A 15,264-nucleotide genomic window follows, 5' to 3' on the forward strand; every position below is an offset into this window, starting at 1 on the left:
GTGGTGAGGAGCATGGGGGTATCTGTGAAACAAAGAAACACCAAGAGGAAAAGGGGTGAGAGCTCTTGAAAATGTGCAGCGCGCTGCAGAGGAAGCCTGGAGGTGCGGGCTGGGTGTATCCCTCCTTCAGGAATCCGCGGCACCTGGAAAAATGGTTAAGCTTGGGGGCTAGACCACAGAAACTCATGCAAAGGAATGAGAAACGTGGTATCTCCAGGTTGGTTTCCCTTTGGTCTCACCTTGCAGGCAAGACCCCACAGGACTGGTCTCCCCAGGAAGACGCACTTCGCCCCCAGGGCCAGAGCCTTGAGCACATCATTGCCGGTCCGGACCCCACCGTCCAGGTACACCTCCAGTTTCCCTTTCACGGCAGCCACCACTTCCGGCAGGGCGTCCACCTGGAGCAGAGCACATGCGGCCTGAGGCTGACTCAGAGCATGGAGACAGCGGGCCCTCAGCATGGGCAAGGACCAGGAGTCTAGACCTGTAGGTTTTGTGTTTCCTGCGGTTTATCTTACAGAAGTTAGTGAGAATGTGCTAAAGCTTTAAGGATGGTCACGCAGGCATTGTTTAAAGTTGCAGACGCTAGAAGCAATAGAGATGTTCAACAATTACAAGTTTGTTATGTAAATCATCCTTTCGTGGTTAAGAAGCATAAATTGCCAGTTATAAAAGTAGTCACAGGAATGTAGAGTACAGCCTAGGGAATATAGTCAATAATATTGTAATAACTACGTATAGTGCCAGGTGGGCACTGGGCCTATCAGGCAATCACTTCATAAGGTACATAAATGTCTTATCATTATGCTATACACCTGAAACTAATGTAATATTGTATGTCAAATGCAATCGAAAAGTAACTTTTAGAAAATCATAAACTGTCCATTCATACTATTAAAAATAAGAGGAGCCCTAACCGGTTTGGCTCAGTGGATAGAGCATCGGCCTGTGGACTCAAGGGTCCTAGGTTCGATTCCAGTCAAGGGCATGTACCTTGGTTGCAGGCACATACCCAGTAGGGAGTGTGCAGGAGGCAGCTGATCGATGTTTCTCTTTCATCGATGTTTCTAACTCTCTATCCCTCTCCCTTCCTCTCTGTAAAAAAATCAATAAAATATATTAAAAAAAAATAAGAGGAGCATATATATTGAAATAATATGATGCCCTTAATATATTTGTGTGAAAAGAAGAAAATTAAAAATATTATGTACCATTTTTAAACCTAAAATGTTATATGCGCATTACACAGTTGATAAAAATAATTCCCAAAATATTGACATTAATGATAGTGATAAAAATAGGGGTACTTTTTATCTTTTTTTGCTTTTGTATATTTTATAGTTTCTCTGCACTGCACATGTTCTACATATATAGTAAAAAGGCCAAAAATAGAGGGGGGAAAAATCCACTTTCTTTCTTAAAATGAGTCAAGCAGCAATAGAAGAATCTGGAAAATAAGCTTCATGAAAATATGTATCTTGAAAATATATATCTTCATGAAGATAAAGCAACAATTAATTCCAATTTAGATGTTCTTTCTCTGCCTCTCTCCTCTTCATTTTCTTTCCCCAAACTCCATATCTAATGCACATAAATTCACTTTATGGGAAAAATTACAGAGTGTCCTAAATTTTTTGCAAAGGATTTATGGGGCATTTTAAAGTTGTATTGTGAAAGACAGTTATTTATCAGTGTAAGTGACACACTGTTCCTTGCTGGGTTGAGTCATTTGAAGAAAATGTGAGGTTGCAATCCATGTAGACAGGCAACCTTCCAGCTGAGTGCTTCTTCCAGGAGGCAGGGACCTCAGTGCTTTGGAAACACCTCTAACAGCAAACCCACCACAATGACTTACTAACTGTGTGAACTGGAGACGTTACTTAACACTAATAACTCCAGCAACCCATTCTGCAACATGGGGATAGTAATACCCACCTTGCAGGACTGTTGTGAGATTGAGAGATAATAAATGTGAAGTGTGTAAAAACAGCCTGGTACACATGAGGCTATTAAAAGTCTTTAGCCTGGCTGGTATGGCTCAGTGGTTGAGTGTCGACTTATGACCCAGGAGGTCACGGTTCGATTCCCGGTCAGGGCACATGCCTGGGTTTGGGGCTCAATCCCCAGTGTGGGGTGTGCAGGAGGCAGCCGATCCATGATTCTCTCATCATTGATGTTTCTATCTCTCTCCCCTTCTCTGTTCCTCTCTGAAGTTAATAAAAATATGTATTTAAAAATAGGGTATTAAAAAATCTTTAAAATGTACACACATATACCAACATATGTGGTGAAAGAGAGGGGACAGTGCACACCAAACTGCACAGAGTACATTGCTCTAGACCAGTGGTCAGCAAACTCATTAGTCAACAGAGCCAAATATCAACAGTACAACGATTGAAATTTCTTTTAAGAGCCAAATTTTTTAAACTTAAACTATATAGGTAGGTACATTGTTATTAACTTAATTAGGGTACTCCTAAGCTGGCCTTTGCTAAAAACGTCCTCAATCTGATTGAGGTACATTCACTGAGGTCGACCCCTTCCAACTCTCCCATCCACACTCGTCTTGTATACTTGTTTCATCTATCGCCTTTCCGAAAACCGACTTCTGCGCATGGGCCACGAAGTTTCAATCGCACTGTACGTGCGCACCCGCACGTAGTATTTTGTGGAAGAGCCACACTCAAGGGGCCAAAGAACCGCATGTGGCTGGCGAGCTGTGGTTTGCTGACCACTGCTCTACACACACACACACACACACACACACACACACACACACTCCGAGGTCCTCCTACTTACAGAAGCAGGAACGTCATCAAGTTGCCTCCCTCCGTGGTTGGAAACAATGATGCCCTGCACATTGTGCTTCACAGCTAACTCTGCATCCTCTTTTGTCAAGATCCCTTTAAGGATGATGGGCAGTTGAGTTACGGTCCGAAACCAGGAGAGATCTTCCCAGCAGAAGGATGAGTCGATGGGAGACATCTGCAGATATGGCATTGAATTTCTCTGTGGGGAATAAAAGGGAAACCTTAGTCCTGAACTCCTTCAAGACTGCTTGATCCATTCCAAAAATGAGGCACATTCAGAAAGCTAGTGAATGATAAGTGAAAAGAAGCAGTTACGAGCTTGAAAAGAGGAGCTATAAAAACCAATCCCATTTCTAGCTCCTTTCCTTTACAAAAATAATTTTATACTTCAATTGCTTATTCATTAACCATTCATTGTTTCCCTGTTCCTTTATGCCAGGATCTGGGGACACAAGACAGCTGAGACACAGTCCCCATGTTAAAAGAACTCAGAGTTTAGTGAGATGGATAAGCAAAAGCATTTATAGGCCAATGTAACACATTCTGGTTGAGAGATGCACAGGACAATGACAAAGAAGCAATACTTCAATAATCCTAAATCTGATAGTATGTAATATTGACCCCTGACTCACCATGGGCACTACCAAATATCCATAAATTCCTGGACTCTGAGATAAGGGTTCCTGAAAGCCTCAAGGCCAAGTATGTATGACTTAATGAGTAGGACTGTTGAGTGTCTCCTGGCTGGATATTGCTGGTACCCATTAACTGAAAAGCCTGGGGTCCCTATCTTCACTGTAGCCAAGGAATTCCAACTTGACCATGACTTTCTCTCTCTGGGGCATCCCACCCCATCCGTCGGGATTTTAATGGGTGAAGTGCCCTTTGCCGTCATTGAGTTCAGCGATTCCAAATACCTGGTGCTCCCTGGATGAGTTCCAGGTGTGCAGAGATGTTGACCCCTCATTTCTCAGGGCAGCAGGGTGGGGCCTGGGCTGGTTATACCCCAAGGGCTGGTCACCTTCACTATGAGCACCCCGTCAGAGGGTCAGTTTATCGAAGTGTGCCTCCCAAAACGACTGTTTTCTAAGTGTGCCATGAAGTAGAAAATGTTGGAAGACCCATGCAAAATCCTATTTATAGCTTTCTCAGCACTCGGTCCTGGCCAGAACACTTCTGGTGACAGACCAGACAGCTCCAGGAGGAGAACATTTTATCTTACACTCTGTTTGTCTGGAAGCTCTGGGAAGCTCTGTCTGTGAACTGCTGCATCACCAGTGTCTGGCACAGGGCAGGCACTCAATGAATTCTTGTGGAAGAAGGAAGGGAGGAACCACAGAAGGGACTTTGCCTTCTGTAATGCCTGCCCATTGGGCCTGGTATCTTTCCTACCTCCTGAGGTGACCGAAGATCCTTTAACAGTAAATTTGTCTTCAAGTTCAGTTGGTTGCGAATGTCATGTCGCCTGTTGCCAAGTTTGGGCACATCCACGGTGATCACCAGGGCTCTGAACCCCAAGGATTCTACCCTCTGGACCAGCTGTTTGTTTAGCTGCCGATCTGGCTGCACGTAGAGCTGGAACCACCGGAAGCCTCTGGGAGCCGCGGCAACAATGTCTTCCAGGGTACAGCTGGCATATGTGCTGGTGATGTAGCAGAGGCCGGCTGCTTGGGCAGCTGCAGAGCAAATGACACAACTCAGGGTGGAGGCCAGGGCATTCCAGGCTGGGGCCAGAAGCCCTAGGACCTGCACTGCTTCTGGCCAACTTGCCCTGTGAGTGAAGAGAAGTCCCGGCTTCCTTTTGCTGCCCTGTGGGGCAGGGATAGAAGTCGATTTTTGTTGTTTTGTTAAAAAAAAAATTTTTTTTTAATTACTGATTTCAGAGACAGGAAGGGAGAGGGAGAGAAGGATAGGAACATCAATGATGCCCGGCTGGTGTGTCTCAGTGGTTGTGTCCACCTGTGAACCAAGAGGTCACAATTTGATTCATTGATGTTTCTTTTTTTTTAATATATTCATATTGATTTCAGAGAGGTAGGGAGAGGGAGAGAGAGAAAGAAACATCAATGATGAAAGAGACTCATTGATCGGCTGCCTCCTGCATGCCCCACACTGGGGATCAAGCCCGCAACCTGGGCATGTGCCTGTCCAGGAATCGAACCGTGACCTCCTGGTTCATAGGTTGATGCTCAACCACTGAGCCATGCTGGCTGGGCGAAAATGGGCATTTTTTCACTCTTCGGGGAAGTGTTATGCAAACATAGTGTTAAGCATTCCTCTTCCCACCCTCCTTAATTCCAACCACTTGCTGTCCCTAAGCCCTTTCTCTAGAGCAGTGATGGCGAACCTTTTGAGCTTGGCATGTTAGCATTTTGAAAAATCCTAACTTAACTCTGGTGCCGTGTCACATATAGAAATTTTTTGATCTTTGCAACCATAGTAAAACAAAGATGTATATTTTTGATATTTATTTTATATATTTAAATGCCATTTAACAAAGAAAAATCAACCAAAAAAATGAGTTTGCATGTCACCTCTGACACGCGTGTCATAGGTTCGCCATCACTGTTCTAGAGAAACCCTGGGGCCGCCTGCCCTGTTTGAAGGAGGCCTCCTGTACACACCTCTGGCTGTGCTGGTCTCTCCATCGGGCCAGGCCAGGCAGTGGAAACCCGTGGGTGCGATGCAAATGGGGGCACTGATCTCCTCCCCTTGGATTGTGGTCCGGGTGTCCACCTGCGACACATCTTTCAGGTACCGGGGCCGGAGGCGGATTCTGTGCTAGACAACAAAGACGTTTCCTGTTGGTGGGATTATCTCCAGCACCAAGGTGCTGCCTGCTGCTGAGGCCTCCAGATTCCTGGTGCAGTTGGAGACCAGACTAGGTCCCCGGAAACCTCTGGTGGGGGACCATTGGCTGGTAGCTAAATACGCAGCACAGCAGACTGGAGGCTCCTCTCCTTAAGGAAGCTTCTCCCAACACTGGTTCCACACGAACCCATCTTCCGTGGACCCCACAACCCCTCCTCGCTCCCTTCGTGGTCTGTGTTTCTGAGCTGGCCGCCCTGACCGCTCTCAGCATGTGGATGCTCGGGGCGATTCATCAGAGTAAGGACTAGAGAGGGAAGGCATAAACAGCAGAGAGCTCCTGGCCCTTCCTTCTCAGGTTCAAGTCTCTACATAAGAAGAGGTTACTGAAAGCGGTCAAAGCCCAGGGGAAGGTCAAGGCGTTCTTTTAGCTAGAGGCTAATCCGTTCGGAGATATGACTTAAAGACTGCTGTAGAAGGTAGGGAAATTTACCCATGACAAATATGTAAAACATTTTCAAGCAAACAGATACTTAGCTTCAGGGCCCCAAATGCTTGTCTTTCACAAAATATTATTGCTCCTGCACACAACTTCAGAAAGGTTTTCCTGGCAATACTGATTATGCAAACTGGGGCAGATAGGCTCATTACTTCATCCCTGAAATGGAGGAATACTCCACATTTCCTAGTAGTTTTGTGGAGACAAAATGAAATAAAGCAATCAAAGTGCGGAGTCAGCAGGAGCTAAACAATCACGAAGACACAGAAGGTGGTGCTGGCCTTGTGTCCCGGGTCTCAGTTTGTTCCTGAGCTCTCTCTCACGGGGCCAGCAGCCTTTCTGCAAAGGGCCAGACAGCCAACACTTTAGACTCTGTGTCTTTGTCACAATGACTTAGCCCTGCTGTTGTAACGTCAAGGCAGCCATAGACAATATGTAAATGGCTGTGCATAGCTGTGTTCTGATAAAACTTTACTTATAGATACTGAAATTTAAATTTTATGTAATTTTTGCCTGTTCCAGATTCTTCTTTTGATTCTTTTCAATCGTGTTATGAGATAATTAACCTTCTTTGGCTTATTCACCATCCAAAAAATGGCGGTGGGCCAGACCTGGCCTGTGGGCTGCTGTGTGCTGGTCTGTGCTCCGCCCCCTGCTGCTCTAGTCCAACCCTCTGCCTTGAATCAATCTTCCTTCATCACTAGACTTCTGTGTTTCCATATTTCCTCCCACTCGGAGTCCTCTCTCCTTTCATACTTTCTCTCCTGTAAGCCTCGTCTGCTCCCTGCCCAGGTGACCGGTGACCTTTGCAGAGGGAGTGACTGATTTGTGCTAGTTCTGCAGAGGCACTAAGATAAGTTTTCTCTCCAACCTTCCTCTCCCCAAGTCATCTGCCCCCCAAAAACCCCAACCCAAAAGAACACAAAAGCCATTATATATCTGCTCTGTTCGTTGCAGGCAGAAACCAGGCCTGTTCCCTTCCCAGGCCTGTGAACCAGGCCCCGAGTTCAACAACAGAAAGGATACAGGAGACCAGACTTTTTAAATGCTGCGATGTTGTCGTCCCGGGTGAAGCCTTCACCAGCTCCTCCTTCGATATAATCCCAAGTTGACTTGGACAGACGCTCCCGCGCGTGGGCCTCAAAGTCTGTCAGACACACCACGGACATTTCTGCACCTTCAAAGGAGAAACCAAAACCAAACAACCAAACCCAGTAAGAATAATTCAGAGGGAGAGGAGAAGGTAAAGGGGGCTACAGCACGAAGCTGTTTAGATTCATGATTGACCCTCTGTTTTTATTTTTATTTTAGAGAGAGGGAGAGGGAGAGAGAGAGAGAGGAAGAGAGAGGGGAGGGATAGAGAAATATTGGTCGGCTGCTTCCCCCACTTTCTCGACCTGGGGATCAAACTTGCAACCTGCCTATGTGCTCTGATGGGGAATCGAACCTGCCACCTTCTGGTGTACAGGATGATGTTCCAATAAACTGAGCCACCCGGCCAGGGCAGCACATTTACAATGGTAAATGTGCTGTCAAAGGTGCAACCAGCCAGCACGCAGCCATGCTCACTGCACTCCTGCCTCTCCACCCCATCCCCACTCCTGATGCTTGGTCTTCTAAATTTCCCTCTTGTCTGTCCCCTCATCACTAAGTCCACTGCCTTAGAGTTGAGACCCTGTCACATCTTATAAGATTATTTCAAAACATTTCTTATCTTCGTCTTGGGCTCCAGATTCACTCTACATCTTGTCTCCCTCCAGCGCTCAGGACTTTTCTAAAATGCAAGTCTGATCACACTCTTGTCTTTCAGGTGCCCACATCGTAGCATTCCTAGCTTCCCAGGACCTGGCCCTGTCTCACCAGCTTCGGTGTTTGGTGGCTTTCCCTGGTTAACTGAGTCACTCTGAGCATTTCCTAAAGGGGTTGGAGGGCCATTTCATACCTCTGTGCCTTTCTGGGAGGAGACCCATCAGGGTGGGAAAATTTGGGGTGAACTGATACTAATATCTGAGGGTTTCCAGAACTGGTGTCTGACTTGGGTGGACCTGTGGTTGATATCAGGAAGATGATGTTTCCCAATTCCTTGGCTGGGTCATTGAACATGTTAATCTTGAGGCCAAGAAGACAACATATTACCTCCACTTGTTCCCATCCCCACTCTGAACCCTGTAAACCTGGAGCCTAGTCCTTCTGAAAGATGAGAGGGCAGGGTTTGGGTGAATCCCTCCAGGAGGGGCGAGGGCAGTGGGGACAGAGCCTCGGAGATGCTGAGGCTCGGGTTGCAGTGAGTCAGCATGTAGAGCTCCTGCAGGAGAGGGTTCCACTGGGAGGGGTGATAACCTGTAGGTCAGAGCTCTGGGCATCTCCCAGCAGGTGTCAGCGCGTTAAAACAAGCCAAAGGCTGTGAGTAGAAACAGGATGACTTGGACATCTTTAAAGGATGGGGATGAGCCCCAGGAACTAGGGCTTCAAACAACCAAACAGGCAACTCCTGTAATGGACGAGGGGCCAAGTAGGCCAGAGGAAGTGTGGGGTGCTGGGAGTCTTGGTGGGGGTAGGGATGAGGCAGAACTGGCCCAAGGGCATCCGCCTGTGTCAGAATCTAGTCAAGTCAAAGAGAGAAGTAGCCCCACACACCTACCTCAGGGGCCAGGCAGAAAGACATTAAGTGGCAGACAGAAAACAGAGCCCTGGGATGGGCAGTGGGTTGTGGATGGAGGTGAGGGGGAGGAGCTTGGAGCACAGCCACAGGGCTTTTTATAGGCAACACACCTTGTCCAGGGTGGGCAGGGAGCTATTGAGGCACTGAGTTGAGTTTGACAAAGTTCAACAACCACGTCTAATTTCTCCCCTTCCCGCCCAACCCTTCAAGGGCTCAGTAACTTTAGTTGAATGAATGAGTCATTGAGCTGATCCCACCACACTGCAAACGCTTATTTCCTACTCTGTGTGCAGAAAAGGGTTAACCCAGCAGCCTGAGAATGCTACCCTGAGAAAGGCCTGCTAGCAAGGTCGGCCCTGGGCTGGAGGCTGGGAACTTGGATTTCAGGAGGGTTCCTACGATTCCCTGATAAGACAGGCTCGCTGTGTCTCAACTGTTTGTGCAAATGATGTGGTTATGCTGAACATTTGCTTCCCCTCGGAGAGTCTAGACTGCAGTGGTTCTCAACCTTCCTAATGCTGCGACCCTTTAATATAGTTCCTCCTGTTGTAGTGACCCCCAACCACAAAATTATTTTCGTTGCTACTTCATAACTGTAATTTTGCTACTGTTATGAATTGTAATGTAAATATCTGATATGCAGGATGTATTTTCATTATTCGCGCCCCACAGGTTGAGAACCGCTGGTCTAGAGAAAGAATGTCTATAGGGCCAGCCCCAGCATTGAAAACACCCTGGGCTCTGGGCTCTGAAATGACTGGCAGACAACACTTCACAGGAGTGGCCACCACTTCTTGCTGCATAATTCCCCTGGGAAAGCACTCCTGGGAGCTTACACCTGGCTTCCTCCAGATTCTGCCCCAGAAGCCTTTTCTCTGCTCATTTCGCTGAGCACTCTTTCACTGTAATAAATCACAGCCTCACCTACATGCTGTCTTCCCAGCGAATCACTGAACCTGGGACCCTCAACACACGCTGCATCCCCAGGCATTAGGACAGTATGTCACACTGAGTGGCTGTCCATCAATGTTCATTGCTTGAGTTGGACATTTCCCTGCCTGTCATCTCTCTCTGCCTGTTGGATGAGAATTCTCTACCAGGTTTCAATTGAGGATGAAAGAAGAGTTTCCATGGAAAGTAACCTCAGGGTGATTTGATCATAAATTCCTGACTGGGCAGGTCATGGTGGGTAGTCTCACCCCAGGCATATCACTTCCTTAGTAAAAGGCTTATCTTTGACAATAGGGTGGTGAAGCCCTGGGTCAGGGGTGGGCTAGAAGGGGTCAATGGGGAAAAATAGGGGACATATGTAATACTTGCAACAATAAAGACTTAATTTTAAAAAAATGCTTATCTTTGCTTTAAGCTAGCCCTGTCCATTGTTTCTGTGCATCTGGGTTAACACACCATTGAAATGCCCCTTTTCAACGCCCCTCCCTCCCCCCCCCTTTTAATGCATGACCTGCCTTTCAGGTCATGTCTTCTAAGAGGTAACCACCCCCAAAAGAGCAAATAAGCTTCACTATCCTATTATCCAATCCCCGCCTTGCTTTCTCCCACCTCCATGTAATCTTCCCTACCTTAATTTCAAATGCATAAAACTGCAAAACTGCTGTCCTCCGGAGCATTTGAAATCTTTCTCCCTGGCACATGTAGTCAGCTTGGCTCAGAGAAACTCCTATAAAAATTCTCTGCAGGTCTGGGCATTTCTCAACTCCCACTGTCTCAACAAATCCCCTCATTACCCGCACACAGAAATGCTCTTATGCAGATTTCTAGCATAGAGACTCAGTGACGCTTGTGTCTGGTCCAAGGAAAATGGCTCAGCCTCACTCAGAATTACTTGCTTGGAGTAGTGTGAATTATATCATCTGAAAGCTGCTTAGAAATAAATAACCCAGCATCTGTATATATACCAAACACCATTTTTACCACACTTCTATCTACTAGTTCCTTCTATCTACTTCTCTGTGACGCAGACAGGAAGGTCTTCCTCTCTCCTCTCTCCTCTCTACCTCTGCATTTGAAGAGAATGAGACAGTTAATGATTACAGAGGAAGGCCCAGAATCCTGGCTTCTGTTAGCCTTTAAAGATAGATGTTTTCCAAGTTCAATCTCACGGTGCACAGCCAAATAGTTGGTTCACATGAAGTACTTGTTACATGGCATTTCAGAGAATTTCCTAGGGTGAAAGTACAATTATGATGCATTTTTTTCTTTTCATAGCATGTGGAGAGCTCAGTAGAGTACTGAGCCCATTGTTTTCCTTAGAGGTAAGGCTGACAGTTGAAGAGAATGACAACCTTGTTGTTCAAGGCTTTCCCTGAGTTTGGGAGGCAGACTTAGCTCTCTATGTTTTTATGTATTTCAGTTTGATCCATACAAGACTGAAAGGCACCAGATATTAAAGGGACGATCCAGGTCATCTAATGGTTTGCTTGTGTTCCCATTTTCTTTGATCTCCATTCAAATAAAGAAGAGGAAAGAATAAAAGTCTCTTGCGAATTAATAACTGTAGCTCATTTAAGCTCATTCAATTTGTTTAGGCTTTTTGCCTCATGGTAAACAACAATTCGGTACAACTAGTATACCAGTGATAAGAAAGCTAACATCTGAGAGCAAGGACATCCAGTGGTATCTGGTGCTTACTATCTGAGGATCAAATAGTTTTGCCTACCTGAGGAAAGGGGCAATGACGTGGATGGGGGCAGGAAAGAATTTCAAGGCAGACCTTGCTTTTGCAATACTGCCATTTAATCTAATGCAGTTAGATAACAAGTTATTTTCCTTTGAAGATTTCAGATGACTTGTATGATTCATATGATCTGTGTTGGTGTCTTTTTAGGAATTCTGGGTATTTTCAGCCACCTGGGAATCCAACCTGTATTTTAAAAGCATTCTTTCTGGGATGAGGGCATACGACAGCGGGTAGGGGAGGCTGGGGGAAGGTCAATGGGGGGAAAAAAGGAGATATATGTACTACTATGTGTAATACTTTAAATAAAAAAAATAAAAGCATTCTTTCTATGGGAAAATGGGTGCTGAGTTCTAAATACAAGGCTTCCAAGTAGAGTTTTGGGACTCAGTCTTAGTGTCATGTTGTGAATTGTGTGCTGTCTGTGGGGTGCGGAGACCATGCAGGGCATGCTGGGAAATAGGGACCTGAATGCTCATTTGGTGTTTTTAAAGGTTGGGAATTTTCTTATTCTACTGAGCAGTGGAATAATTTGATTACACAAAGACCCCTGGAGACAGCAGAATGGCTCCTTAGTAATAATAATGACAATAAAATTGCAACCATTTATTGAGTGCTGTGTAAATTGTTTTATGTGCGTTCATGTTCCAACCCTTATGATAACCCCCAAGCACAATTATTATGCTCTGAACTGCACAGATGGGAAACCTACAGGGCAGGGAGATTAAAATACTTTGCCCACCTTTGCACAATGAGTAACATGATCTGACTCCCACGGCCTAGTTCTTAAAGCATCATGAGAAGAAGCAAACCTGGGCAGCCAAGTGTGGCTGATGGAGAGCATTGGCATTTAAAATGCGCAGCTTTGCTCCGTCCATCAATAAAACCAAAATCCAACCAGAAAGTTTAGCTGGTCATAAACAAGGACACATTCAAATGCATCTACAGAGCACTCTTCCTTCAGTGCTCCATTTGATGATCACAATAACCCGGCAGCAGCCATGCCACTGTTTTCCTCTGCCTACGGCCAGAAAGCAGTGGTCAAGTTATAAAGTCCCTCCCTGAGGGCAGGGCCTGTACCTTTCAAGTGAACAGACTTTGACCCATGCTCCCTCCTAAGGGTCAATATGCTACCAGGTGGTCCTAAGACTTGACTAAATGCAACGTCTTCTGTCTGGAGCATCTTTGAAGGGGAGCCTTCCTTGGCTGTCCTCAGTGTCCTGTCAACATGACCCCTTTTTGCCACCTTGTAAGTTCCCAGTTAGCAGCCACAATGCCTCACACAGACTCTGGCCTCTGTCCTCGCCCCACCTGCCACCTCATCTCCTTTCCAGTTCTAAGCCCACAGGAGACATCCAACCACAAACCTGACTGTGGGGTCCTCCAGGGCTCACGAAAGTGGTATGTAGAGGCAGCCACTCGAAGCCTGGCTCACAGCTGGATGTGGCAGGAAACAGCAAGTCACAGCCCACAGCCCCGTGAGTGCAGACGAGGTTCAAGGCTAAAAGTTAATCATGGGGACAATATTCAGCTTTGGAAGTAAATGAGCAACTAGGCCAGAGCAAGGTTAATCTGGAAATGAACTTTTTGTGCTTTGCAAAGTTACCTCAAATGTCACTGAAGTTTGTTACGAAAGGAAACTTCAAAATAAAAGAGTTGCTTATTTGTTTCCAAAGCTGTATTTCCCCAGTTGGTCCAAGATGATTAGAAGGAGAGAGTGGGTGATTTCAACTGGGGAATTAAAAAGCCCCCGTGATGTCAAGGAAAGCTTGTCTGGGGAGGAGGGGATGGGAGGGTGAGGAGCCACCTCCCGAGGAACCCAGTCAGGAGGGTCCGAGGGGCGTGCTGTGTAGGGCTCTCCTGGCCTGACAGAGATTACTGTTAAATTAGTGTTTTGAATTTCTTTAGATAAATACCCAGAAGTGAAGTTGCTGGGTCATATGGCAGTTCGATTTTTAATTTTTTGAGGTCTCTCCTTACTGCTTTTACAAAGGTTGCACCGATCTGCATTCCCACCAGCAGTGCACCAGGGTTCCCTTTTCTCCACATCCTCGCTAACACTTGTTGATTTAATGATGATAGCCCTTCTGACAGGTGTGAGGTGATAGCTCATTGTGGTTTTAATTAGCCTTTCTCTGATGATTAGTGAGGTTGACCATCTTTTCATATGTCTGTTGGCCATATGTATGTCCTCTCTGGAGACGTGTCTATTCAGGTCTTGTGCTTATTTTTTTTTAAATAGGATTGTGTGTGTGTGTGTGTGTGTGTGTGTGTGTGTGTGTGTGTGTTAAGTTGTATGAATTCCTTACATAGTGTGGATATTAACTCCTTATCAGATGTATTATTGGTGACTGTCTTCTTTCATTCAGTAGGTTGTCTTTTTTTTTTAAATGTATTTTATTGATTTTTTTTACAGAGAGGAAGGATGAAGGATAGAGAGTTAGAAACATCGATGAGAGAGATAGTTAGAAACATCGATCAGCTGCCTCCTGCATACCTCTTACTGTGGATGTGCCCGCAACCAGAATTGAACCTGGGGCCTTTCAGTCCGCAGGCTGACGCTCTATTGACTGAGCCAAACCGGTCAGGGCAGTAGGTTGTCTTTTTGTTTTGTTGATGGTTTCCAGTATTGTACAAAAACTTTTCAGTTTGATATAGTTCAATTTGTTCTTTTGTTTCTCTTGGGGAGACATATCCAAAAAATATTGCTAATTGCCTATGTTTTCTTCTAGGAGTTTTATGGTTTCAGGTTTTCCATTTAGTCTGTAATCCATTTTGAGTTTATTCTTGTATAATATGGTGTAAGAAAGTGGTCTAGTTTCATTGTTTGGCATGTGACTGTCCAGTTTTCCCAAGACCATTTATTGAATAGACTGTCTGTACCCCATTGCATAGTCTTGCCTTCTTTGTCATAAATTGATCATATAGGCCTGGATTTATTTCTGGGCTCTCTATTCTATTCCATTGATCTATGTGTCTGTTTTTATGCCAGGACTATGCTGTTTTGTTATTATCACCTTGTCGCATACTTTGATATCAGGTAGCAAGATACCTCCAACTTGGTTCTTCTTTCTCGAGATTGCTTTGGCTATTCGGGCTCTTTTGGAACCATTAATATTATTGAATGGAGAAATGACTTGGTAATGTAGGCAGAAGATTGAGAGAAGCAAACACAAGACTGCATATGAAAAAACTATTCCCCAAGAACGATCCTGTGGGATTCACCAAAGGTCACACTAGTTAATGCCTAATGTGTCCAGTCCTTCCCTCCGTGCTTCCGTCCCAGCTTTTGCCACACCTCTTCAGTATTGCAACAACAACTAACATTTTTAAAATGCTTACACTATGCCTGGCACATTGCATGCATAATTTCACTTGATCCTCACAACACCCATGTGGGTAGACATTATTTCCCCCAGTTTTCAAAAGAGAAAATGAAATTAATGAACTTGCCCAAGCCTTCTGTCAGTAATGAGCAGAGCTGGGATTAGAACCTAACCTGTGGCCACCATTCAGTGGCCTGTGGAACCTGAAGGCTACTCCAAGGACATGGCATGGGATATGCCTGTGTTTTAGAATCTGTACTTGGAGGAAAAATGAACTCTGGGCTGATTCGTTTAACCTCGCCTTCTCAAGGCTCACTCCATCTTTGCTTGGAGGGTAACTGCTTTTTGCTGTTTTGCCACTAGATGACAGTATTACCTCAGACATGCTTTCAAATTGGCCGTAATCTGGGACTGGAAAATGCCTTTCCCCCAGCAATTTCCACCCTCCAAAGTGAGCCTCTAGG

At 45.5% G+C, this 15,264-nt stretch overlaps 1 protein-coding gene across 8 annotated transcripts in view; it reads right to left on the reverse strand.

Annotated features, from left to right (window-relative positions):
• The window catches only part of HAO2 (hydroxyacid oxidase 2), a 156,675-nt gene that overhangs the window by 5,418 nt on the left and 135,993 nt on the right, over window positions 1-15,264 (reverse strand). For 7 of the 8 annotated variants that reach the window (XM_070397037.1, XM_070397040.1, XM_070397032.1 and 4 more), the window contains 6 exons: window positions 12,842-12,975; window positions 7,156-7,294; window positions 5,435-5,586; window positions 4,203-4,486; window positions 2,800-3,009; window positions 240-398 (listed from right to left, as the gene is read on the reverse strand). In XM_070397037.1, the coding sequence (XP_070253138.1) occupies window positions 240-398; window positions 2,800-3,009; window positions 4,203-4,486; window positions 5,435-5,586; window positions 7,156-7,286 (936 nt within the window). In that variant the 5' untranslated portion in view covers window positions 7,287-7,294; window positions 12,842-12,975. The remainder of the gene's footprint in view (window positions 1-239; window positions 399-2,799; window positions 3,010-4,202; window positions 4,487-5,434; window positions 5,587-7,155; window positions 7,295-12,841; window positions 12,976-15,264) is intronic. The other variant, XM_070397038.1, reaches the window with a different exon arrangement.

The sequence above is a fragment of the Myotis yumanensis genome, unplaced genomic scaffold (genome assembly GCF_028538775.1).
Source record: "Myotis yumanensis isolate MYYU_CA2020_CCGP unplaced genomic scaffold, mMyoYum1.0.hap1 SCAF_17, whole genome shotgun sequence".
In the NCBI taxonomy this organism is placed as follows: domain Eukaryota; kingdom Metazoa; phylum Chordata; class Mammalia; order Chiroptera; family Vespertilionidae; genus Myotis; species Myotis yumanensis.